This window comes from Bombus vancouverensis, chromosome 5, assembly GCF_051014615.1.
Source record: "Bombus vancouverensis nearcticus chromosome 5, iyBomVanc1_principal, whole genome shotgun sequence".
NCBI classification, from domain to species: Eukaryota; Metazoa; Arthropoda; class Insecta; order Hymenoptera; family Apidae; genus Bombus; species Bombus vancouverensis.
Genome location: NC_134915.1, coordinates 13504771 through 13531866, shown reverse-complemented (window position 1 = coordinate 13531866; position 27096 = coordinate 13504771). Strand labels below are relative to the sequence as shown.

General features: G+C 32.8%; 1 protein-coding gene across 7 annotated transcripts in view; it reads right to left on the bottom strand.

The window, feature by feature from the left end:
* Positions 1 to 267: 267 nt before the first annotated feature.
* rsh (Rap GTPase activating protein radish) overlaps positions 268 to 27096 on the bottom strand; it is a 155892-nt gene continuing 129063 nt past the window's right edge. For 4 of the 7 annotated variants that reach the window (XM_033332935.2, XM_033332931.2, XM_033332926.2 and 1 more), the window contains 12 exons: positions 25438 to 25540; positions 23534 to 23706; positions 18317 to 18749; positions 15835 to 16231; positions 14492 to 14726; positions 13927 to 14098; positions 13572 to 13811; positions 13181 to 13336; positions 11150 to 11307; positions 10383 to 10492; positions 8277 to 8801; positions 268 to 8082 (listed from right to left, as the gene is read on the bottom strand). In XM_033332935.2, the coding sequence (XP_033188826.1) occupies positions 7930 to 8082; positions 8277 to 8801; positions 10383 to 10492; positions 11150 to 11307; positions 13181 to 13336; positions 13572 to 13811; positions 13927 to 14098; positions 14492 to 14726; positions 15835 to 16231; positions 18317 to 18749; positions 23534 to 23706; positions 25438 to 25540 (2855 nt within the window). In that variant the 3' untranslated portion in view covers positions 268 to 7929. The remainder of the gene's footprint in view (positions 8083 to 8276; positions 8802 to 10382; positions 10493 to 11149; positions 11308 to 13180; positions 13337 to 13571; positions 13812 to 13926; positions 14099 to 14491; positions 14727 to 15834; positions 16232 to 18316; positions 18750 to 23533; positions 23707 to 25437; positions 25541 to 27096) is intronic. The other 3 variants (XM_076618472.1, XM_076618473.1, XM_076618471.1) reach the window with 3 other exon arrangements.

The window sequence follows — 27096 nt, the reverse complement described above, 5'->3', positions numbered from 1 at the left end:
GAGATTATTCTACCAAAACGAAGAGTTACCTATGAACTGCGAAATAAAAAGTATTTTTCTCTGAAAGTGTGTATTTTTGATAGCGTCGATCGATGCCATTAGTTAGAGCAGGTGAAACGAAAGAAAAGTAGAAAAAGGAAGTATGTTCCAATTTTTTCACTTTACAATCTCTTTCATTTCCACCTTCTCATCTTTCTATAATTATTCCACAATTAACACAGATACACAGAATCGCAAGAAGGTGTAAATAAGAAAACACACACCAGGTACAATTTTTAAATACAGCATCTTTTTTATGTATATATATATTTTTTTTATATTCAACAGTAACATCACAGTAGCTTCATATACAATAAACTTTTTTATCATAATTTCAGTTGCCTTTGTATTCGTAACACCACGCGACAACGTGACACACAGCGAGTCCCGAACATTCGCCAATTTACAAAAATTTGCTAATAGGTTTTTCGCGCATTGTCAGCAATAGGATGGAAAAAAAAAAGGAGAGGAATCTTGTGAACGTTAATGTGCACGATGTATGTCTACGTATTACAACACGCATATAACTAGGCGAACAGTACGAATTTAGGACCGCAAATATTATTCGGATCCTCGTGTGTGTATGTGTGTGTGTGTACGCGCGTACGCGCGCTCGTGTGTGTATGTATTTTTCATATATTCTCGAAAAGATACATGATTGATTACCTTTTTTCTCTTCCACACGAGAATACGAAGTATATCCGCAAATAAACGCGAACACAGCGATACGTCTGGATACGACGAATTGCGGGTATGCAGAGGACAGGAATCCGAATGATATTGCTGACTCGCCCACGAAGCAGTATTATAATATTCGAGCCTAGCGAACAAACGAAAACCGTTCCCGGTGATTGTTAGAAACGAATAAAATGACGAATTTGCGTCGAAGCGATCGGAGCCTCTTACGATATATTAAAATACCGACTCGACTTTCTATAGATATATTATATCTTATCCGAACGATAAACGCATAATACCGATCATAAACGCATGACGAAACTCCTTTTTTTTTTTTTCATTGTTTCTTCTTCACATTCATGAAACACACACATATATAATAATATATATATATATATATAATTACACGCATACATAAAACACGCATACCGAATCATTATCAGTGTCTGTTGATTGTATTCGTGTTCCGCAGACACAACGAGAGTATCCGGGTACTTGAGAAACACTTGATGAACATTAGGCGAGGACTCGGATACCCCGAGAACGCTATTTTTACTGGACCTGTAAAATTGTGAGTATTACAATTTAAAAAAGAGAGGAAGAAAATATGAGTTTGAATAATACCTACTCGACGAATATGTAACACGATTGGAATATTGAAATAAAGAAATGAGAAACTATGAATTGGTTGTCGGTGTTTCTTGGTTTGGTCGATCAATTGATTAGTGTAATCCTTTCGCTACAAATGCTTTATGTACGTATACCACCAGTTATTAAATTGTAAATGAAGATAAATTTTTCGTTTGAAAATATTATGATTATATGATTATTATAGATAGAGAAATCTGTAAAGCACATTACTCTATGCACTCATAAATGAAAATTCTTTTAATAGAGTTTCTTTCAGGAATAAGCCATTTTAATTCTTTGACTTTTATACTAAAAGTGATTTCAATTTTGAAATTACAGTAGCGAAAGGATTAAATAGTTACTTCGAGATCGAAGTCATGTAATTTGAATATTTGTTAGGATGATTATAATTTTAAAATGTTGGGATATTTAATATTTGATATTTAGTGACTTTTTTGGAAAGTAAAGATCTCTAAACAGACGGATAGGTATTTAAATTATTCTTTTGAGGATATTTTCGTGTACTCGAGCACTCGGTTAATCTTCGTTCGACTCAGTGTTCAGGACCAGTGATCGTATATAGATGTAGAAATTGGCGGATAGATTTATAACAACAATAACAACAACAACAATGACAATGAGAGTCCGATGTCGACGAGAGTCGTCGATAAAAATGGACAGTGAATATCTTTTAACAGTGATTAGCGTTAGAACGATGACAATGAGAACATTGATAGTGGTCGGGAAATACTTAACCCTTTTGCACTTTCGTGTATTGTAAATATTGCAACTCTTTGTTTATACGTATGTACGGGAAAAGATAGATTGAATCGTTAAACGAAAGCATTAAAATTTAATTAACCCTGTGTAATCCATTATTTAATTATCTAGTGATATTTACGTATGTTCTATATGTTTCTTTTTTCTAAATAACATTTAACAAAATTCAAAATTCAACAAAATAGAAACGGAGTATGTAACGTTTCGATATGATTGTATTTTATAGTATCAAATTGTATACTTCTCAACCTTGTTCTTGATACATCTCATTGTCGTAAAAGACTTTTAATTTTTCTTGAATTTCTGGTAGTGATTAAATATAATCCACGAGTAACAAGAATTTCCAAGAGAAGATATCTTCGATATAAAAGTTCTTCTCGCAGAATATACAATACGATTTAAAATTCGTAGATATAAATTCTACAACAACTTAATGCGGCTTCAAAAATCTATTAAATCGGTTGGCTTTTTTACTTTCTTATATTAAATTATAGTTAATTTGAAAACAAGTTATTCTTAAAGATATTTATCTCGAAACAACATTTTCTATAACTTAGGATAGATAACTTCGAGTAGAAGCTGATACAACATTCTCACCTCCCGCAAAATAAATTCAAATGAGAAACAAAATATATCACTGCTAGTGAAACTGGCGGAACTGTATGCAATTGCAACAGAATTTCCTTTCGAGTCTTAAAAAATGTCATAAAATTGATATGTATAATATAAAAACACAGTCTTACATCTGGAAATCTGTGATTTCCATTCCATCTTGATGCGAAGTCTTGTTCAAGTGCAAAAGGGATAAAATATCACCGCGTCGCGGCATGCAGTCCTTGTTACGATATATTCTCGCGTAAGGATACTCGATAAGCGTTGTATCATTACAAACAACAACCATCTTCGTTGTCGATTACGCGCCTCGTAATCGAGAATTCTTCAAGATACTTGAAATTCAAATTCAAAGTGCGACATATTCGATACTCGCCGCGATCTGGCCACGTAGCGGTTCTTGGTATCTTTGTCACACGATAATTCTCGTCTTTCTGTGTTGCATTAATCGTGCATGTGTGTGTATGTGTTACGTGTGCGCGTGTGTGTACGCCATATATGTATATATATTATATATATTTATATACGAATATATATATATAGTTTTTCCTTCATTCATACTTTGTATTTTTTTCTCTTTTGTCCAAGATAATCCTCTCTTCCCTTTTGCTTCTCTCTTTTTGTATTTTTTTTTTTTTTTTGTATGAATACATCTACAGTTGAACAGTAGTTGGCAATGGCTGGACAGAATCGCTTTCGATGAAAATACTTTTGTTTTTGCTAATCAGTTCCTCTTCGTCTATCGAGCCTGTTACGAGGTATCCTGTTTCGTTCCCATTTTTGTTGCCGTTTCTGGTCTTCCTAATTTTCTGGTCTCGCCTCTCTTTTCTGCCTTTATCTCGCGGTTTGCATCGGAACAACGCAACTGGACTGTCATCGAGCGCGGGTAAACTATTCGCTTTGTACATCAGTGCACGCATATCGGATCGCAGAAATTGTGGGCATACGGAAGCGTAATCTTACCGCTGACTCGCTGTAATTTTCCTTACCTAGATAGATAGTGTCCAATTTTTTAAACAATAAACTACTTAATTTTATAAGTTTATTTGTCGTAAGAATATGATATAAATAATAGTGGATTTCAAGGTAAATTTGTATCTGGCTAAAATGAGAAAATTTCTAGTTTTAAAAAGTTTCGTTCTTTACTTTAAATTCGATAAGAAGAACTGGAAAAGGAATATATTAAATTGTAAGCGTAAAAGTGTTCCATATAAAATATCGTGAACGTTTAGACCGCTTTTTCGCGAGTCTGCGTCAATTACGCCCCGAGGTTTCCATCACATCGTGACAAATGAGCCCTCTGGTGTTTCTCAAACCACCAGAAGCAATTAATGAATCATTGCTGCGATCAATTACGCTCCGATCACACACTAAAACATCTACGCTTACACACACATATGCCACAGAATCTCCAACGACACGCAGTCCACGGTTCTTTCACAAATGTTTCTGCAAATATTCTCTTCAACAACAATTTCTTATATTTCTTATCTATATAATCCAACTCAATACGTTAAATGAAATTTCTCAAATTTCTATATTTTTCGTGGACATAACGTGTCGCAGAAAGTCCGCCATAGTTCGCACTTACGAAGATGAACGACAACGTGAGAGCACAGTGACGTTTAGAAGTTTAGACGATGATCTTGTCATAATTTACACGAAATCTCGAAATATGTGACACATTACTATACGCTATCATATACATTACTAACACGCTATCTATGGAATGTTTTCTTTAACGTTCGTTTCATTAACAATGATCTGTGAATCGCGTTATTCCACGTAATGAACAAAGAACTATGAATCACAAATTGTTGCACTTTTCTTGAACGTCGAGTATGGCTTAACATGCAGCGTTCCAATTGTATCGACCAGCGACGCACTGCAAGTCTCGTATTATATACATATATGTATAACGTTTCACGTATATCGACCAGCGATTAATTGTATATCACGTAGTAGAACGTTTACGACTATCAGTGATAAATCACGGATCAAGCAGTATCACACAGCTGCCCGAGATTTATGCTAAATTACGGTACATAGGTATTATTCATTTATAGCGACATTTATAGTAGTATTACATTTATTTGGCAAACGGAGCGCTTACGTGACGCTACGTTATTCCAGATCATCGCTAAACTCACAATAATCCGTATTTTCGATGAATAACGTATTTTGTCTGATTAATTTGTTATGTTGCCGCGAATTGACAAATCTATAACTTCGCAAAAGAAGTCTGCGGTTTTAATTGTTATTTAAATTTAGTAGAAAGCGATGATTTGTTTCATTTATAATTAGTAAGAAAATATAAATAACGTAAAATTATCTGAACAGTTCAGTTTAATAAGATCACATATCAGAGCATTTTCGTTCTTCTTACACCTTATGTTACGTAATTAATTTTTTCTACCTGTTTTTCAGCGACCGATCGAAAAGAAAGGAATTCATCAGTTTCAAACTTCCTTTGCATTTTTATATTTCCATATAACATTTTTGTTTTCGTAACTGTCGGAAAGAATTTAATGACGTCCAATAGATAGCACGTTAATTTTTACGGCCAAGATCGCGAAATCTAATTGCCGCGATCAAATGTAAACGCGCGAATCGCGACAGATCATCGTCCAGGGATCGTCCACGGATCATCCATACGATTTTCTTTAAAAACGTTCACGTTTACGAGACGTGTTTCTTTACGTACATATATGTATCTTTTTTTTCTCGTTTTTTCATTCTTTTCTTTATTTAGCTTGTTTTACAGCTATACGTACGGTTTGCATATTTAGTTAGTTTATTTTAATTATTAACACTCTCTTTCACATATACATACATACATACACACACACATACGCACACACATACACACAGTCTGTCTCACGACTCTGCTCGTACACTGCACGTCACATATGGTATTTGTACCTTCTTGTTTTCTCTAGTATTCTGTAAAAATATTACAAAGGGCCATCTTTCTACCACGTGTTAGATCGAATAATTCAAATCCATATCGAATCCATATCCACATTTCATTATGTCATTTTAAATGTACCATATTTTATGTGATTACAGTGTCGAGGGTGCGTCGATTTGTATTCTACAAGCGATAGTCTCGTTTCACCTGCGAGACGACGCGAAGAAAAGATCTACTTTCGTCCAGCCGCTTGCCTGAACAATAAGACACTTAACAGTTGGACGATCCCCATATCTGGGAATCGATGAATGTTTTTTTTGCACCTTTTTCCCTTTTTATTTTTCCTTTTTTTTTTTTGTTAGTTTTCTTTTGTTCTTTTTCTCCGTCTCTTAAACAATTGTGTCTCGACGTTACATTTGCGTATAACAAACAGAATACACACGAGGGAGGGATCGAAAACGGCATTAAATCGTCGACGAGTGTGTAAAAAATATCTCTTCTTCTTGGAACCTACGAGAGAAGTTGCGTCGAGGACAATCGAGAAGCGAGAGCGAAAGCGAAACGGGGACAGAGTCAGGGGGACGAAAATCAGCCTCTTCCGCGTGTATTATAAAACCACGCGTTTGTTTCTTCTTTTTCTTCGTGTTCATGTGTGTATGTGTACTCTCCTTTTTTCTCTTTTTTTTCCTCTTTTCGATTTTTCTCGTGAAAATGCAGTCAATGGAACTTGGGAACCAGGCCAGGCTAAATTATCGAACGATTTTTGTTTACGAAAAAATGACTGATGATGGGATCTTTTATTATCACATACTGTGCGAGAGCTATAAATTAATGGACACACCAAATTTTATTCCTTGGTTTGTATATACTAAAAGAAATTTTGCTTTTACATCGATATTTAGAATAAAGAAAAAAAGAAAAGAGAAATCTTTGTCAAGACAATCGTTTATTTTTATATTTCTTTCCTTCCTAGCCTGTTCCTGTGAATTTTAGAATATCTGCCTTAGAGTATTGAAGATACAAAAACTACGATAGAAAACAGAACAGACTTCGAATACTTTTGCTGTTTCAGTTTGCTCCTTATTCTTCATTTCCATTTATATTTCACACTCAACATCAACGTCATATTTATTTATGTATTTATCTTTTTCTTGTTGTTATTACTATTATTATTTCTCTTATAATTATTTATTAGTATTATTGTTATCATTAATGTCATTCTTAATACGTACATATATACACACACATGTTTATGCATGTATACATACAATTAAATTCACTCAAGCTTACCAAATAATTAATCGTTACGTTTATATAATGTATATCGTATTATCAATAGCGTTTCTCTGTCTTCGAGTTTTCTTTTTGGTTTGTATTTTTCTTTTTATGATACAGATTGTCATAATCGGCATGGTATTGCCGTCTTTCTTTCAACCTCTGGCGCTTTCCCTTCTTTTTGAAGAATCTTTCTTCTTTCTATTTTATTCTGTTTTCTTTTTCATTTGAAACAATGTCGTCACCAAGTTACTTTCAACGTCCTTCATTTTGTCTTATTCTTATACAATATGAAATTTGTGCATTTTCCCTTGCTTCCCGTTGATTGATAATGACTGAAACTAGGAGTCCATCTTCTCGTTTAATCAACGAACTTTCACAATCCATTTTCTCATCCCTTTTTCTCTCATCTTAAGCTTCCTTTGCGTAGTATCGAAGCCTATTACTTTCCTGACGATTTTTCCAGGAAAATAATTACTTCCCTTCCTATTGTATAGATCGTGCATTTCAATCTTCTTCCTAGAACAAGATGTTTCTTTCTAAAACAAGATTTTGTAATAGAAAAGCGATCGTAAATCTGTCACAACTTAGATTCACTACTTTTCACATTATTCAATTTTTCCAATTTTTGAAATTATTTCCATCGATTAACATCTACACTTTCTATGCGTGATTTTGATCATGTTAATAGTTGACTATTCGATGAAACAATTTCGAGAATCTCCCAGAAAAATAATTAACTGTCGCAGATAATTTATTGTTGTTTTTAACGCATGTTAATCATTGAATTTTTTCTCGCTTTTAATTAAGGAACAGTTCTACGAGTAACTAGCAAAGTTCATGATCGACACAATTCTTGACTAAAATCTTGGAAAGATCACCCTCATTTATTGGCGAACTACTATTTAGAGTTTACTCTCCTCAGGTACGAGTTGTTATTTCCATTTTTATAAGGGTGAAGGTTAAGGGTTGCTTGGAATTGGTACACAATGTGCAATAGTCTTTTACATGCCACAGTCGAAACTCTCCTGATTTTGCACCTTTTTCTGGTAAGCTTCCAAATAGCTGTCGACGTTCCTGTAGATGCCAGAGTTTGCTTGGTACATCAGAGTTTCCAGGATTCTCTCGTTTCTGATTGCTTTGGATGGCAAGACAATCTGAAAGATCCGTTGAAGAAATTAGTTTTATTGTTATATTTTATTAATGTGGATTTGTTAAATTACTTATAAAGAGAGACTTAAAAATAGTTGTTAGTTTGAATTTTTTCTTATAGTACCATGTTCGATAGCTTGCTCAAGATTCTCTCGTATTACATTGTGAAAGAGTTAAAAACATTTTCTATGAGACTTACCCTAATAAGTTCTTGAGGCGTTATTCTATACAACTTCAAGTCTCTACTGAGCCTCTCCATAATACACTTGAACTCAACTTTCGGGTCTACTTTGGTCGATTTCCTGTCTTTAATCCTATTCTTCGCCCACTCGAGCATCGCCTCGAATTTCTTAATTTCGCCAACTTCCAGACCTCTGCACATGATCATTTGAACCATAGACTCACTTAATGTGAGAAAATCAGGATTCTGGAACAACTGGTACGCTCTGGTCTCGATGAACGCGAGGATCATATTAACTAGCTCCGAGGCAGACGTGTAACGCCAGCAGTAGTTTTCCAACGCGCACAGCATCACGCAGACAATTTCAATTCGTAAAAATTGTTTCGCGTGATGGAAACACGCCTGTAGAAGCTCTGGCAGATCATAGTGCTCCGCTGCACAGATCAGGCCTGGTATGTTGCTGCATGTCAGTGGACAAGAACCTGTCTGTAGGTAGTTGAGCAGAATCTTGAACGTCTTCGGGTCGAATTCGATGATATTGAACTATATGATAAAAAAAAAAAAAAAATTAGCGATATATGGAGATGTTTGCCTTTTATTTGGAGCAACTTTTATCGTTTAGTCTATCATGTAGTTTAAAAAAGTTATTTGTGCAAGCTGTTCCATTCTAATCTCCAGAGACAAATATCTTGAGAAATATGGAATGTATTGTTTACTTCTACCTCTTGTTACTTTACAGTGAATGAAAATATAGATTCTAATCTTTTTTGCACTATTAAGCTAATTTCTCCTCCTCTATCAACTCATCCTATTATTATACCTACTCTTCTCTATTAAGTTTGATGAATTTATCTTCTAAAAAAATTCCAATTTCTTCTTCCATTTAATTTTCACAATATTTCTGCTTCAGAAGCACCAATCACAGGCTTATCATAGCATTGTTAAACATGTACTTGTAATATCAAAGAATACCGATAACATTAATATCAAATTAATGAAAAAAGTTCCTTCCAAATCTCATTATATAATATATCTGTACATACCAGAAGTAAACTGTTATAATTAACACTATTAGAAGCTTAAAATCTTATCCTTTAAAATGATTTTTGTCTCATTTCGATACGATTTCCCGTTTCGAAGATATGCTCGTTCAGAGTAAAGCGTAATTTCCAGTATTTCGCTATTGCTATCTTATTCGCATACTCGGTTCTTTCACTCGCACGCCTTCGCTGACCTACCGCACATGTGGCACGTGCGAATGGTCAGTGACGGACGCTGAGTCACAGCTTTTTTTACGCCACTACTACTACTACTACTACTACTATTACTACTACTCGCGACATACGTAATTCTTGGAAAAAAGTGGGTCACGACGTTTCTAAGAATTTCAATCGCCATTCAGCTTTCTGCACGTTCTATACGCAATACTTTGAAGCCTCGCACCTCATAAACGGATTGAGACATCGAATTAAAACAAATTGTGGATTACAGGGCGTATCTTTCTCTGTCTTTAGAGTGATTTCATTTAAAAATCTTGTAGCTTTTTTTTTCTTTTCGTTTTTAATTTTTTAACGTTAAAGTACATTTTAAGTATGTAACTTCTTTTCTATTTGTTTCTCTTGAGTGTTGTATGGAATGTGTGTTACATGTGTGGTAGGTGTTAAAAGACAGTCTTGTAAATATTAATTGGTGAATGTTGATACTGATATATAGAGTGTAAGAGGATGAGCATCTTGTTATTAACATTGAATAAATAAAATATACGGAGGAAGAAAAAATAAATTGAAAATAAATTGGACGATTGGAATATAATGATAACAATTGACATTGGTGTAACGTGTGGTTGGTTTCTTTACCTGTTGAAGAAATTCTGTATCAAATATAATGTGTAAATAAATCATTAACTTGAAGAAACAAGAGAAGAATGGAATAATAAAGTTAGATACAGAAGTTTTACGATAAAATAGGAAATGTTATTGAAAATATAATAAATTAACATTTGCCAGGAATAAAAATAAGCATACTGTGTTATAACCGTGAATAGTGTATTTTTCAGTGTTTAAATATATCAGTAATAGAACATCATTAATAATAATATTGTTACTACGAATTAATTAAATTTACCTCCGTTTGTGCCAATTTTGCTCTATCAACTTTCTGCGCATCCGCACATACGCTGAGTCTGGGTACCGCCAACTGTTGAGCTGCCTTCTCCTTTTCCTTCGCTTCTTTATCTAAAATTTTAAATTGAAAATTTACAATGAATCACAGAAACAAAAATTCTTACATACACGTATTCAAATCCAATATTTCTACGCATCCGATATACATATCTAATACTTCTATATCTATTAACAATTAATTTTACCGTGTATATTATTGATGGAAGAAATGTAACGACATAATTAAACAGTTAAGACTCTACCTGTCTTATAGAAACATGTATTACCTTGTATCTTAGATTAAACAAGTCTTTGAGCCAATATAATTAATTAATATAAAATTTACTTAAATTAGGTATTTATAATATTTAATATCTATACAGACATTCAAATATTAGAATCATAATAAATATTTCTCAAACGCGCTATCCTATACACAAACTTTTTAAATATACAACAAAAGCATATATCAAAATAATTCTTCGTTGACATCACATCATCCTGAATAGGCTAAATTGACTTCCGTATCTTCCTTCACCTACATGCCTGAAATCGTTGTTTAGTCTCTCGAAATATGCATAAAATTTAGTACCTGATAATAACTTTTACAACTTCGCCAATTACGTTTTCCGTTAACAATATCTTTCTTACAGTTAGTCTTTCCAAACGTATAAAACCATAAACGAAGCACGATATTTAGTCGTCTAACAGAGTCAATAATATACGTACTGCTGCAATCCTGCGAACTAGCCCAACGTTTCCGATCCTCGCTTTGCAGCGTGTTTCCGCTTCCGTGTTTCTTAATGCTCCGTCCCCAGCCTGCCGTGATCGTGCCGAGCCTCGAGAACGCTCGCTTCATCATCGGTGACGAGGGCACGCTTTTAGGTCTAAACAAGTCAGAGCCAGTATCTCACAGAAACCGCAGAGCGGCACCTCAGGGTACGGAGAGGAAATTCTTCTCGAAGAAGAATCTTTGATCAAGGAGAGAGGACAGCAGGGAAAGTAGAAAGGAAGATTGAAATCGATAAAAAGGAAATCGGTGATGACGGATTTTTCAAGTAGATCTTACAGTTCTTGAATGCATCGAATAATAGCAATAAGGAAAAAAACGAACAATACGAGACAACGACGAAAGCTCGTCTCCTTCGTTCGCAAAATCGGAAAAATTGGAAACGTGAATGCGAATATAGAAATACCGAAGTAAAGGCGAGATAATCAGAGCTTGCTGTTACAGTTACTCGAGGAGAAAAATTGTTCACGAGACACGACGACTTAAGTTCACTGCATGCCGATAGCCAAATTACCAAATCGAATAGAATTCGGAAACAAAGTGTCAGTGTTTAGATTGGAAAAAAAAGGAACCGAGAATTCGATAGAAGACATACAGAGCAGCCGCAAGAACACAGGAAGATATAAAATAAAGGAAAAAATAAGGGAAAAATCGATACGTCGATCTCGACCGAAGCTGATAAGATAGATATAATAATAATTAGCGTGACTGGTGTGATACTTCGAGTTACTCTTGCAGTGCTTTTGTTTTTTTTTTTTTTGTTCTTTATTCTTTTATCGATTGGTTTCGAATAGTAAAACATACTACACAGTTAATCATTCAAATACAATAGAAAGATATAGCGAATAAGAAAGTGAATAATACTCATAATCAACATGCGGTGCTGTGTGTATGTTCTGTAGGTGTACGTGTTCATGTGTGTGTATGTGAGGATAGGAGACATGGAAGTGCCGTAAAAAATACACATAATTACGATTAAATATGTACGATATATAATATATAATATATAGATATGTATATATACTATCATTCGACAACGACACCAAAGGCAAGTTCAATCTCTCACCGTTAATCTCCCGGCTTTTTTAATCGCTAAATAAATCCAGTTATATCGTTTATGCATCTTGTTTCGCTTCATTTGTATTAACCCATTTTACGGACTAATTATGCAATTAATTGGACTGAAAAATGAAATTTTTTGAAACTAAGAACGATTACATTTAGATTGGCACACATTTGTTCTCGTGCAAGTAATAAGTGCTTTTTAACTGAAAAGACAAGTTCTTTAGGTTGATATTCGAAGATTCCAGGAAATAAACTTTATAAATCCATTTTTCTTTCTTTTTTTTAGATTTTTGTGATTCATTCAGAAAGGAACTTAATATAAAGATGGTCGATGAATTCACAAGATTTGCTTTATTTTAAATGTGCGAGTTCTGCTTTAAAAATTCGCCTTTAAGCAAGACACAAAAATGTGAATCATACTTACATCATGTTCTTCTCCTGCAATCTTCGTTTCAGATTTTTAATTACTACAGCTACAAAAAGGATTCTAATTAAAGAGATACGGGAGAAGATAATATTTTAAATATTTTTAACACGGAAAGGAAGTTGCGAATAAAATACTGACGAACAATAAAATAAGCCATTATTTTGATTCACAAAATACAATATAGACGGTTATAAACGAAACATCGTATTAATATTAAGAATAATAAAATAAAAAATATTAATAATAAAATGAAAAAAGTTACTATTACAATCACACAAAAATAAACTATTACAATCGTTTTATCATTAGCGAAGAATGGGTTAATACATCATATATTGCGTGGATTATATCATGAAATCACTCAAACAATGATAGATTTTATTTATGTTTTTTGATTCACGTATTGAATATAAACTGGACTCTTGAAGATAAAAAATGCATAATCCTGATTAACAGAAATAATTCACAAGATACGAACCTTGGACTTTCGACATCAGGAACTTGAAGGAAGTTAGAACTTCGTGGCTTCTGTGGGCTCAACAAGGTTGGTACCGGTCTGGCAAGTAATTCAGCAACCGGCACTTGTGGACTTCCGAAACCCGCTTGAATACCATACAACATCTCTTGGAATACTCTAAAGAAATCAAATAAGTTAGTAATTTTTACTTCTTACCAATGTCAATTTGTTCATAGTTCAATTTTTTGTTGCTGGATTTGTTTAACGAAATTAATAATTATTATAATACTATATTAAAGATATTTTTAACAAAATTAACGTTCACTTCCATCAAGATTGAAGCACGATTGCATTCTTTATTCTTTATTTTCTGAATTACCCGAAAACGTAAATCAATTTTTTGACTAATCACCTGCTCCTAACTGCCAAAATCGCTCTGACGCCAAAGAATCGGACTTTCTGCTTCTGTGGTCCATGTACCAGGAAACAAACATCAAACAGGTTCGTATTTAACGTGGTATTCTCTTCATTGTTCAAAAATACTTTAGTGAAGTCTTTGGCAAGTTGATCGTGATCTTCGAATTGATCTCTGACAGAATCCAAAAGTGGGGAAGATGGTCTCATATGGCCAATTGGTCTCCATGAACCGCGTCTAAAGTATTAAATTTCGTTCTCATTGATTCGTTTATTCTTTTTAAATACAATAAAATATTTTAATTAAAATATAATTAATTTCTTTGTGGTCGTTGTCGTTCATGTTCGTTCACCTGTATGGTTTCGGAATCTGCCCGGTTTCTGCATGATTAGCCAAGTTGGCCACGATATCTTCCAACATCTGAGTTCTCGTTCTTTCTTGCATCTTCGCGAATTTTGGTGCAGAATAACTTGCTCGCTCTCCGTTCACAATTTTCGTCAATAACCACTCGCGGAACATGGGACCTGTTGCATCGAGAGATCGTTAAATTTGCTTTTACATCTCACCGATAACTTTCTTCAAAGTAGTAAGAGCTAGTTTTATTTCCAAGTTACTACCTTGCGTTTTAGATGGTTCATTTTGAAATCAAACTATTCCTTTTCTAATCTTTTCCCGATTCTCTTCTTTCCTTTTAAAATAATTCTTGCATTTTTCACAACAATACAAATGTTCTCTAATAAACTTTGAATATATTTTCAAATTAATAACAGAATTTTAATCAATTTTCTAGTTGAATAATAAAAAGTCTTTCATTTTTTAGACTCTGATTACAAGTTATATAACAAACAAATGTTGAATTTAAGCTCACAGTGTGTCCAATTAGAATATTTAAAGATTCATATATTATGTATTATTACCCTTTTTAAAAACATTTTGTTCCCAAAGATAGGGTTTGTATGCTCCAACCTCGTCCCTAGTGGCAACCGATACTTCATATCTGGTGACTTTCCTTTTTATTCGTGGACTAACTCGAACTAGAATGAACGTGTAGAGAAAATGGGACTTCATACAGGCTGGATTAAACGGAGTCTTGTCTGCTTCCAAGAACACGACACACACTATGTCGTTACCGATGTGTCGTTTTTTTTGTACCTAAACAATACAATCTCTTTTAATATAATTATAATATAAGTAACTATTAGCCTGTAATTATCATTATTCATACAATCAAAGTTCATGAAAACAGCATTGTTTGAACTAATTCTTTTTAATTAACTTTCAATTAACTCTTTTTTCTAACAATAATATGTTATTTTATTTCTGAAAAATTAAAAATTCCTATTTACTTTTGAAGTTGAATTTTGAATATTTCTGTTGTTTATGATTGCTTTCATAGTAATAAGTATTAACTGCACATAGTTTAATATCATGTCAAATAATATAATATTGATATATACGTAATGTTATATACAGAAATTGTATCATATACATCATGAATCACATATTATACATAGTTCTAAATTGATAATTACGTCAATAAGTCAATAATAAATAGATAAATAAATAATTAATAAATAATTAATAAATAAATAATTAATAAATAATTAATAAATAAATAATAAATAAATAAATAGGTCAATAATTAAACAATGAATAATTCTCAATTTGAGGACTTGAAACTGAGAATTTCATTCAACCAAAATTCTGAATGCTATCTGCCTTTATTGAATTGGAATTATAATCCTTGCTATGCGTGTAACGCGATATGTGTTACAAAGCCGAGTTTAATTAGTCTTCAATGTACCTAATATCTATTGTTACTTATGATTGTCCTCCATCTATATGGAAAATTAGTTATTACGCCACAGTAATATTTGCGAACTCTATCATCAGAGTATTCTTGTAGTTTTCTTACAATCTTATACGCGGTTAAAAAATTGTCTAAAAGTTGAAAGAATTGAAAATTGTTTTACTTACCAAATACTATAAAAGTCATTATATTTTGCATAGTTTATATGTTTTCTCATATTATTACATTTTATGCGATTTTACATTTTCAAATCTTCCGAATAATAATAACTAAGCAGTCCAATAATAACTAATAAATAGTAAAATAATGTATAATAAAATTTAGAGCCAAGACATTCCGATTAATTTATTAGACTTCAAATTAGCTATTTAATTCAGGCAAGATAAGAAAAGATTGATTAAAACGCTGTCGGTGGTAAACGTGTCAACAACGACAAAAAATTTATTTTACCCTTTGCACGTCGTGCTTCTCATTAGGTAGGAATGTGGACACGTGGTACATGATCTCGATGCCTCGCCAATTCGTGTACACAGAGTACAATCCAGTCAGGTCGTGAATCGTATCCAAGCCGCCCTTGTACTTATCGAAACCCTTCAGACGAATTTTATCACCGAGAATTTGTAGAAATTCGTCGAAAAGCGGCGAATTCTGGTGATTGTCCAATATCTCCTCCTCGGTACGCTGGTCCTCTTGAACGTACAGTACGCCGACTTTCAACTCCGATTTTATGAACACCTGATCCAGCTTCAGCAGCTCATCCTGAGTGTCAGGTAATTGACCTAACGTTAATGGCGGATTCACGTTCACCTCTTTGCCTAAGCTGCGGACCACTTCCTCGCGATTGTACCTGTGAGAAATGAGAAACTCGTGAATGTTCGTTTTACGAGAAGAATGGTCTTTAATTGAATTCTACCGACATTTAACTCTTTCGTTACGTGAAGTTAAGAGTCGAAAGCGGTTTTTGGAATATAGACGGGAAGTTGCTTTACTAAAATTTAGAGATTCTAAACGGTGACAAGCATAATAAATACAGGGAATGTTCTTCTTATACCAAATTTAATTTAGTGCGACTACTTTTAGTCCGTCTTACTTGCAATTATTATTCGAAATTAAAGTTTCAAAGCTGTTCTACTTTTCTATAATATTTTAAGGGAAAAGAAGTTTATTTTTGTATTTTATATCATGAATAAAAATGACTTCAGTTTACACAGAATGTATATCGCTTTTAGCAAATGATTTTTAAAAGTGTACATGTACTCTTCGTAGAGATAGAGTTAAGTGCTATTTACACTACAAACAACATTTCGCGGTTTTCGCGCTGGGTCAAATGTAATATATCTTAAAAATCTTCAAGAGTATAGTGTTATATGTAATTCATGTATGCGCAATTGAATTAAAAGCGTAGAATAATATTTTTTTGCTCGAGTTTGATTTTGCGAGAAAATATATTTGTGAAAATAGGATTTGTCGAAGGACATTATAATGCTTATTGTTTCTATATATAACACTTACGCGACTTTTATGAGTTATTAAACTGAAGAAGCATAAAGGAGAATTTTATCAAGCGTACTTTATTTTATCCGGCTACCTAAAAATCTATTTTCATGAAAATTAAACCTTGCATGATCAAATTTTATTTTACACTTTCAATCTATTTTCAGGAATCACCTTTCACCCACATATATAATACTTTCGGTCTTACCCTGTATGCATATATTTTATAAATATGAAAATATTTAAATAAATCTGAAATGTTTTCAAAAACATCGTGACAAAAATATTTTTTATAACTTTATAATTATTTTTTTATATTATTATAATCACGTCAGATATGAAGTGAAGAGAAAATAAAAGAAAAATGGAAGAAGCGAAAACAATTAAAATTTGTTAATATTATTCAATTGTTTATAATTTTAGTGAAAGAATGGGATTATGTTTCTGATCAATCAAATAGCGTAGTTACGATAAATTTTGATAAAAGAAGGATTTGTCCAAGTCGAAGCTTGTGTATTCTATTAGTTTGTTATTTCTACGTAGCTCGAAGAGTAGAATTAATTTCACCTTGATTCTACCATGTAGTTTAACCTAATTAGGCGGTATTAAAGGCTCCTGTGAGAGTTAGGATATTACTATTGCTTACTTACACTGTTTAGTCTCTAAACTGTGCCACTGGATACGTCTATATTACGCTTGTAAGCAAAATGTTTGACTTGTACTACTTGTTTGATGCCTAATTCCCGTTATAGAACTTTCCAAACTGTCTCATTTCTACTTCATTTAATATTCCTCTTGCAGTTGGGATTTTCAAGAGGTTCCAATTAATTCTACAGTTACATTGACAATTTTTTGTGAAATATTTAATCGATATTTATGATGTTTCAGATTGTCCTATCCATTTACTTTTCAAGATATTATTTAAAAAGACTTCTAGATCCTTATAATCTTTCTTATATCAATGATCTATTCGGTTACACTAGTCCACGATAAATCAAACCACTTACATATTCCATTTTAACAATGATATTTAACTTATCTTTTTTTCAAATTTTAATAATTTATAATCCATGTCATTATATTACTGTGGTTACCGTTTCTCCATATAATTTACTTTTTAAACTTTCCATTTTATTTTATATATTTTCAGTGTTTTATCCAACACTGCATCTGTTAACAATTAAAAAATATGACATATTTGCAATTTTTATCGTATTTGTAATAACACATTGCGCTTTGTTTCAACTTATCATGGCCCTTCTAGCTCATTTCTTCAGGATAAACCTGAAACCAGTGCTTCGAATGACTTTTAAAAACAGGAATTTCGAAACCCGAAAAACCACAAATATGTCATGTAAATATCGCCAAAAATTAAAAATCTAAAACTACGCAAACTATTCGCAAATGCTTCCAAAAAATACAAAATATCGCCAAATACCTGTCAGCAAATACACAGCTCGCAGGAATTAGCCCGTGTACAGTGTAACTGATGGCTCTGACGAGAATTCTGAATTGATCCCGGCTATTCAATGTTTCCTGCTTGATACTTAGTATCACCGGGCCAAGATCTTCGTCGTTGGCAAAATAATTCCAATGTTCAGTTCCGTAGAAATATTTTTCATAGGTTTCTTGTTCGACAGAGGTCAGCTCGAATCCTTGATTCTTTTCCCATTGTTCCTCGATCGTAGTCTTCTTCCTGGGCACTTCGTCGGTATCCGACTCTTGTTGAACCTCAGCCAATTCAGTGTCAGTCGCTTCTCCGCTCTCGCTCTCGTCCCAGATCGTGTCAGAAGTGATTTGCTGTCTAGAGCACTCGATCCAGTAGCCAGGTGTAGGTACCAGATTGTGAGGGAACTCGTTGCAGAACTCATCTATGGAAATATTTAATATTCTACTTAATGACGTGATTTAGTTTGAGCCGAAGGGGTTTGTAAAGTGGTTGAATCCGTTTGGGGATTTTTAGGATTAAATTGGGATTAACTTAATTGCCTTTTTATTACATGACGAGTAAACTAAATACTGTGGGGGGGATAATCATTTTTAGAAATGTATATATTAATTTTATGAATAATATTATATGGATCTTGGTAAATTGTAATGTTAATTTTAGGAATGACAAAATATTGATAATATCTAGAATGATATAATAATATTCATAACAATTTTTGCAATAATTTCTTAGATTAAAGTATCATTTCACGTCGTAGAAAATTAATCCAAAGTAAATTTCTCTTTGATAACAAAAATTTCAATCAATCTCAACGTCGTCAGCGTAACTTTCTTCAAGATCTCAAGTAAACCGAAAACCATTCCAGCAGCACGCAAGTATGATACTTCACACGCTTCGAAATCCATTTTCTCCGCAAATTTCATTTCTCAATATTATTATCAGTTCAGTTTGTTGCCCTCCTTTTTTGAGACAACACTCGAAACGCGGCAGAAATTTCAGTGAATTCAACCTCTTTTTACAGTCGATCTGCTTACTGTGATCTATACTATCTATCTATAGTGATGTATAAAATTTGAATGCTCGAAGCTCTAAAGCTCAACCTTAATCGAGTTTTTAGCATTGACATCAAATAGGGTTCAAACTTTCGACAGTTTGAAGTGGACGTTTCGAGTCTCAGTTGCAGATATTTTTTGAGTTGCACGTAAAGAAATGAATAATAATTCCGTGGTAATTTATAGAATAAGAAATGTCGTTTGAGGCTTACTTTTCCAGTTACAATTTAATTTCACGAAAATTCGCCTCGATTTCATTCATGCTTCCTGTTTCTCACTCTAACAATGTAGTTAATAGATTCTACTATACTACGTTTCTACTATAAAGGTAAATTGTTTATAACTGAAAAATATGCTTCAAGTATTTTATACACAGCTTATAAATATCGCTAACTTTTCTAATCTGAACACCCTAACTCCCTTCTAAACACCTCATACTTATTCGTACACTACTCAAAACAAGTAGACAATTTAGTACAAAAATCTAAGAAAAATCTAAAATTAGAAGATAGTATCCCTTTTCCGACTAATATATCCATATTCTTTTCAATGATAGTACGCAAATAAATCTTTATTAAAGTATCACACAAATAAAACGTCGATTCGTATTAAGCCTATAGAAACTTTTCCATCCATCACGAAGCAACAGCTTCATCGATCTAAACGATCTCCCCCTCTTTCAGAACATTTTTCCAAACCACGTGGAAACGCGAGTAGGAAAATGGAGGCCAGGAAATCATTAAAGGAAGCAATCCGATCCGTCCTTCTTACAGTCGAATCCGACCTATATCGAACCTTCGCTACTGGGGCTGACCTGTTTCAGGGATTTCTCCTTCCACGTGCAACGTCGACTATCCGTCCACTTAGACACGTATCATCGATAACGCGTTTTCCCCTTCGTAACAGCCAGCTTCTCGTTCTTCGATTCGCCCTTTTTCCTTCCCATTCTCTCTCTCTCTCTCTCTCTCTCTTTATCTTTCTCTCTTATTTTTTCCTATAGAACGTCGACGATACCGCGGTCGACTCACTGTAAGGTAGAACACCAAACTGTTTATAGACAGGCTTGGTATTCGAACTTAAAGTGAACCGGCCCCGGTGCATCCCCGTCTTCTGGTCGTCTTACCACTCCTTTAATCTCAGCTTTCTCTCAGCAGGAACTAATGGTCTGTAGTGCTTCGTAAATTCGATCGTCGATACTTGAGAGGGGACGGGGGGATAGCACGTTCCAGTTTTTCACTCCTTCTGATGCTGCTCCTCTTGCCGCTTCTTCTTCGTTCGTTTCTTACGGTTACAGGATCGCGAGATCCCCTTCGAAGTGATAAAATAACGATCGAGGGTTGATTCCTGCGAAAACTCTCGGTTTCTTTCGATCGAAGATGAGTTTAGGCGGAAAGGTTCGGCGAGCTTCTTTCGCTGGTTTTTTGAAGAATGAAGGTAGTGTTATCACGATGTCGAATGAAATTTTTGATGGATCGAGGCTGTTTGTATGTGAGGAAGCTTTTTCTGGCGGCAAATATCGATTGAAAATTTTCTCTTGTTTGTAACTTTGTATTTGCCGCGTTCTTCTTTTTAATCTTACAATCTCCGGGTTTATGTGTATCTTATATGTTTGTTGTATTTGTAGGTGTTTTAGCAATTGCAGAGGACAGAGTGAAATTGAGATATAGAAACGCTCCTGATACTTATGAAATTATATAGAATATTTATACCTTAGTCCAGTACGTTTGAAAATCTTATTACTTGTATCAAAAATAGTAATGTTACGAATAAGATGAGATAGAAATTGGAAACTCTTTGTAGAAATATGTCTCGGTTGAATCTTATTTCATAATATTTCTTATATTTTACTTTTATTATTATATTATTTTACTTATCCTTCAGAATCTTCCTTTTTTTTTTATCGAAAACAGTAACGTTGAAAACGAGATGCAACGAAACTCCAAATCTTTTTATATCTCGTGTTAAATTACTCGTAATATTTTCATTTTACTTGGGTGCCCTTTAAAATCTACATCTACCGAAAATAGCAATGTTGAAAATGAGACGAAGCGAAAACTCCAATGCTTTTATACCTCGTGTGAATATTATTTTTAATAAAACTAGACAAATTTACCTATACTGTCTCATACATGTTTTAATTACATCATTAATGTTACATCGATTTTTTTGGCTTTTTAGTAAATTCTATAATAGTAGAACTGTTGTTACGTTGTTGTTAATAGAAATTCCGTATAAACATTTATTTGACCTTTTGCATTCGATACGATTCGTCGAATGATTCGTGCAAAATGAATGTTTGTTACTGCAAGGGAATATTTTTAACGTAGCATCTGCATGGATTTAAGTGAACTTTATTAATTTTGTGCATGAACGGTGCTGCGGTTGTCATTTTCTTTCAGTGTATCAAATTAAATAACGATTGAGTTATATATACGAGAATAAATTTGTAAAATATTTACTGTGTTGTGTAAACGTATAGAATATTAAATTATTCATAATTTTGTCAAATTATAGTAGTATCCCTTTTATTAAGCTTCCCAAAAGCGAAAGACAATCGTTGATGAAACGGATTCGCCATTTTCGTTGCATTTTGTTGTACACTTAATTACATTGGGCCATATGTTATGGAATATATCAAACATTATTATTCAACCGTTGAAAGATGCAAATTATACACTATTGTCATGTTACAATGGGTATTTTTATGCATGAAATATATTGAAATTGCAAATTTTTTGAAACGAAATTCCATTCTCGTTCTTTGTAAGCGTTGATTGAAATTGCTGAAAGATTGAAGATTTTCAGGAATTGAGTAAAAATTTCTTTTTTAAATTCCTTACCAATTATTGTGTAAATCTAATAACAAATATAATATATACTGGTACCATGTGAAATGTATTGATTGTATATTTAGATTGCGATAAATTTTATTTGAAATAAACTTTGGAATTACATATTTTAGTAAATGCTAGCAGGTTTGAAATTAAATTTGAAAATTTTCAGATCGTGTATAATTAAATTATACGTAAACAATAACTTTTTAAGCAACTTCAAGTGGAATTATATTTACCATTATCAAATATTTTCTACCGAACTAAAGCTGAACAATATCTCTACTTTTGTCAATTAGTAAATAACACGATTGTTTCTCTCACGACGACAAACATGTCCCTTGAAATAACAAATAACTTGAATATGTGAAACACGTTCGTTGAATTAAGAGGCTCAATATTGCAAAACATGTTTATTTGTTTAAATGATTCGAGGATGCAAAACATGTATATTCGTCCCACGTTCCTTCAAATATGTCGAGATATATTCCAGTACCATTAAATAGAAATATGTTTACTACTGTGATAAGGTTTTAATATGATTTTTGTGCCTTTTATAAATTAATCTCTTTGATAGAAAATTTTTCTTTTCGCAATCAACCTCTCTTCATTAAAACAGCTACGAAACATATTAAATTTATGAAATATCTTTCTCGATGATTCCATGATCTATCCATCGTAAGAAACTTCAATTTTTAACATATTTTTTAACACTACAGTCTAAAAAGTAAACTTTTTATAAATCGAATCCGAATGTTTACTCAACCAAAGTTCTATAAAATAACAAGACACTGTAACTGCACCGATATCTAACCATAATTCCTTCTCTTTCTTCAATTCTTGTTACATTACAGTCGATTCATGAATATTTATTATCTTTCGTCTATCTCTTACAATGTTATTGAGATTTTATTAAATTTAAAAATCAGTTCAATCAAGGAAACGCGATTTGTGACAAGTCTTTAATTAAAAAGGCTTATAGAAATAAATATTTACAGTCCAAGATATGGTATTCGCCAAAGCTGACGAATTAATTTGTCTTTTCTAGTTAACATCGTAAGAAAGTCGACGAAAATAAGTGGAGAGGAAGGAAAGAGATCGCCAACTTGTACCAGCGTGCATATGTATGAGTCGATGCTACAGGTGGTTTCCCTTGTCTTGGATTATGCGCTTTTGCATACAAGCTGGTGGCTTCGTTCGCTGTTAGATATCGAAATCGACCGTCTCGAATTAAAACGAGATGCTTAACACCTTATTTCTTGCTTAACACCTTATACCGTGGAACATTGTATGTAGAAGATTCATAAATTAATGAACCGTACCTGAGCAAGCTTGCGGTGGTAAGGGGAAGATTAAGGTTGTCGATGATTTTCTTCGGGCAACTGCGCAGCCTAAACTTTGTGGTTTGAAGCTGCGCAACTGCTGCATGAAGTCCGAGCACTCCATCAGCGCCACGTCAGCGAAGTGAAGATCGCAAAGTATTTGGTTCTTGAACCTACGGAACAGAAGAAATTGATGATCCTTCGCGTCGTTTGGGTAAGTGTACCACACAGAACACAGTTTTTGATTAATGAACGTCGAACATGCTGCATAACGAGCTGATGGAACATCTTTTCCTCATTTCCAATATCATCCTTCGCTTTACCTGTTTATGCATATAATATTTGTTCAAGCTGATTTTTAACGAAATCTTGTTTGGAGATTGAAAGTCGTTCGTTACTCAATGATTTTCAAATGAACAAATTCTGTTTTCTTTTGCAATTTTGCTAAGGATCTTTGGGTTTTTATGATTTATATGTAGACTACAGATATTCACGCTGGCTAACAGTCGGCGAATTTTTATAAATATGATTTAAAAGTCGAAACCTCGACAGAAATATTTTATCCGGGTTATGTATACGTTTCCTACATTTTTGAAGCTTTGACATTTTTTATTGATTGCTGGGTCGAACGTTTCGAAGAAAAAGCTGTAAATTTTCGAATTTTCATATCAAATGTAGAAACGTGTCACTTGCTATTTCATTCTCATATTGTTTGATATTTTTGTCTCTATATGGAGTCATAACTTTTTATTCCTGCGCTGATTAAATAGCGGAAAACTATTGAAACTTATCCTGTTATTGTACAATTAAACAATTTCTCATGACGTATCAAAAGTATGAAAAAATTATTATTAACACTTGTTATTTTTCGTCTCAATCTTATACTACATTTTTTATTACTATATGTTGCGTTACTATATTGACGATATATCGGCTGGTAAACTATTTGTTTCAGTATCTCAACTAAATTGTATATATTTATAGGTCGATGTGTAATAAAAATAACTGTTCTTCCCTCGGGGCGTATGGTAAAACGAACACTATACATCTTTTCATTCTATAAATTTAATAGCTTCTGCAGCTATATACTTTGATATTACTTCACGTTCAACGATATAATATTCACAATTCATTCACGTTCTCTGTTGTCGTATTAAACCATTCCGAATATTTTAATACTAATACATACATTATATTTATTACAATTAAACGATAAAAAGATATGATAAAAATTTATTATCATATAGATTTATTTCTTTATATTATTACTACATATTTCTTATTTCTTTCAGGTGGTAGAATATCTTCAATTATTCTATCCTATATGCAATAAAAACGTATACGATACGATTTTCGTTCTATGGATCGATTCCCCGATCCAGTTCACCAGAAATGCGGCGATGCATTTCGAGAATCACGATCGTTCCAATTCCGATCGACCGAATCGTATTTCCAACGATATGACGTTTTTCCACGTCATGTGGAAATGCGTTTTACGATGAAAAATCCGCAGTGAAGCGATCCCGAGGTCTTTTAAACCTAGACCAACCGCTAGAAAATAGACAACCTGAATCCAAGTGTTTTTATTAGAAAAATTGATATACGAAACACCTGCAAAATAAAAATTACCTTTCCATATAAACTTAAAATAACAATCGCGATCTATATAATGGTATACTACGTACAACGACGATTTTTACAATTTTAGGATTCTCAGGCAATTGTTGCGATACAATTTTAATTTACAATTTTTAAATTACTAAACAACTACTAAAAAAGGAAGAGACGGATAATAAATTCATAGCTTAATTTCTGCATTGACGTGATAAGCAACATGGAAGTGTTAATTATATGTTCGTCTACATTTTTATAATTTTCTTCGTGTATTAACATTTTCTACTCACCGCCTAGCCCGTTTCTGGTTGGGTCCCGTGAGATTCAGGCCACAGCTATTACATTTTAGGCATTCCTCATGGTAGTGATTGTTGTCGTACAGCGGCGACGGTTCTTGAAACAATAAAAACAATACTTAGTTGATTTAACCCTTCGGCAATTATTCTATAGACAATTTTACACTCTATTGTATTTAGTATATATGATCTTTTATTTATCATGATATTAGATTGATTTAATAAATATGACAGAAAAATTTATATTTATTAGATCAATTTAGTTTTAACATGTAGAAAACAATGAGATAACAAAGAGATCAATTGTTTAAAGTTGATACGATTTTACTAATTACAATTATGTGAACTGATTAAATGGAATAAAATTATTCTGATTAAATAGAGAAATTAAACAATTTAGTATACCTAGACAAAAGCACCAGGAAAAGATAGGACTTGCAAGTGAATTTTCTTATAAATACTAAGACTAGAGAAAGAAGTTTCTCGCCGGAGATTCAGGAAGAGAGAAAGTTAATAACGTGAATTGAGATGAAAAGAAATTAAGTAGAGCGACCTGCTGTTTAAAATTCACCAAATATCTCCAATCATTTTGATTTAAGTCTTTTCAGCTAAAACTTCCTTCGTCGATAACGTAACTCCCTAAGAAATTATTCCACTGAAAGAAAAAAGTTTATAAAATTAATGAAACCTTCCGCGAAACGAATTTCCAATGATTAGTCCAAAATCAATAGAACCAGCACCGTTTACAATTTTTTAGAACTGTTAGAGTAGTTAAATTTCGCTCACGACTTTCTGGAATTTGTTAGATTTTTATAATTTATAATTTATTCAAATTTTCTCAACAAAATTGTCCTATAGTTCACTTATGAGGAAGGAAATTTACTATTTCGTTCTATTTTTTTTATTGTTATTATAGTACAAAAACAATAATACTTTGATTTCGAAAATGTTTCTACAAAGTATAATATTTTATATACAGTAAAGTGTAATGCTATTTCCATAAAATAATATTCTCAAAGTATTACGGATCATTTATTAAAAATGAAACAGCTTGGAAAATCAATACTTTTTAGACATTTCAAATGTTTATCGAATTTTTTAAAATTAAATTACGTGGCATTCAAAAGAGTAACATAAACAGTATTAATGCTATAAAAGATGGATATAATATAAATGGTATTGATATAAGATTTTTGTTCTAACTTTTTAAGAAGACGCCTAGGAATTTATGTTTGTTCAATGTTTATATAATATGTTTACATTTTATGTAATATTTTTGTACAATTTCTTAATTTTACTCGTGAGACGTTCACATCCTTTCATGGAAAGAAACTGGAATATTCTGCATAAGTATTATAGTTTTTATCTCCATTGTAGCGATAGCAGTAAAAGCCGACATTAGCAAGTAGTATAGCCCAATATTTCATCCCCCGACTTCACCGATTTTACATATGTATGTCCTATCTACATACAATTCTTTTCTAGTTTCTTGCACTTATTTTAACAAACAATTACTGTTAGATATTGTTTTGTTCAGTCATATTCAATTGCTTTTTTTGGTTTATTAAATTTATCATGAATTATTTTTCAATAAAGCCATGGTGAAAGCTGAATAATCGATCACTTCAGATAGAATTTTCAAAGGCAGAAATA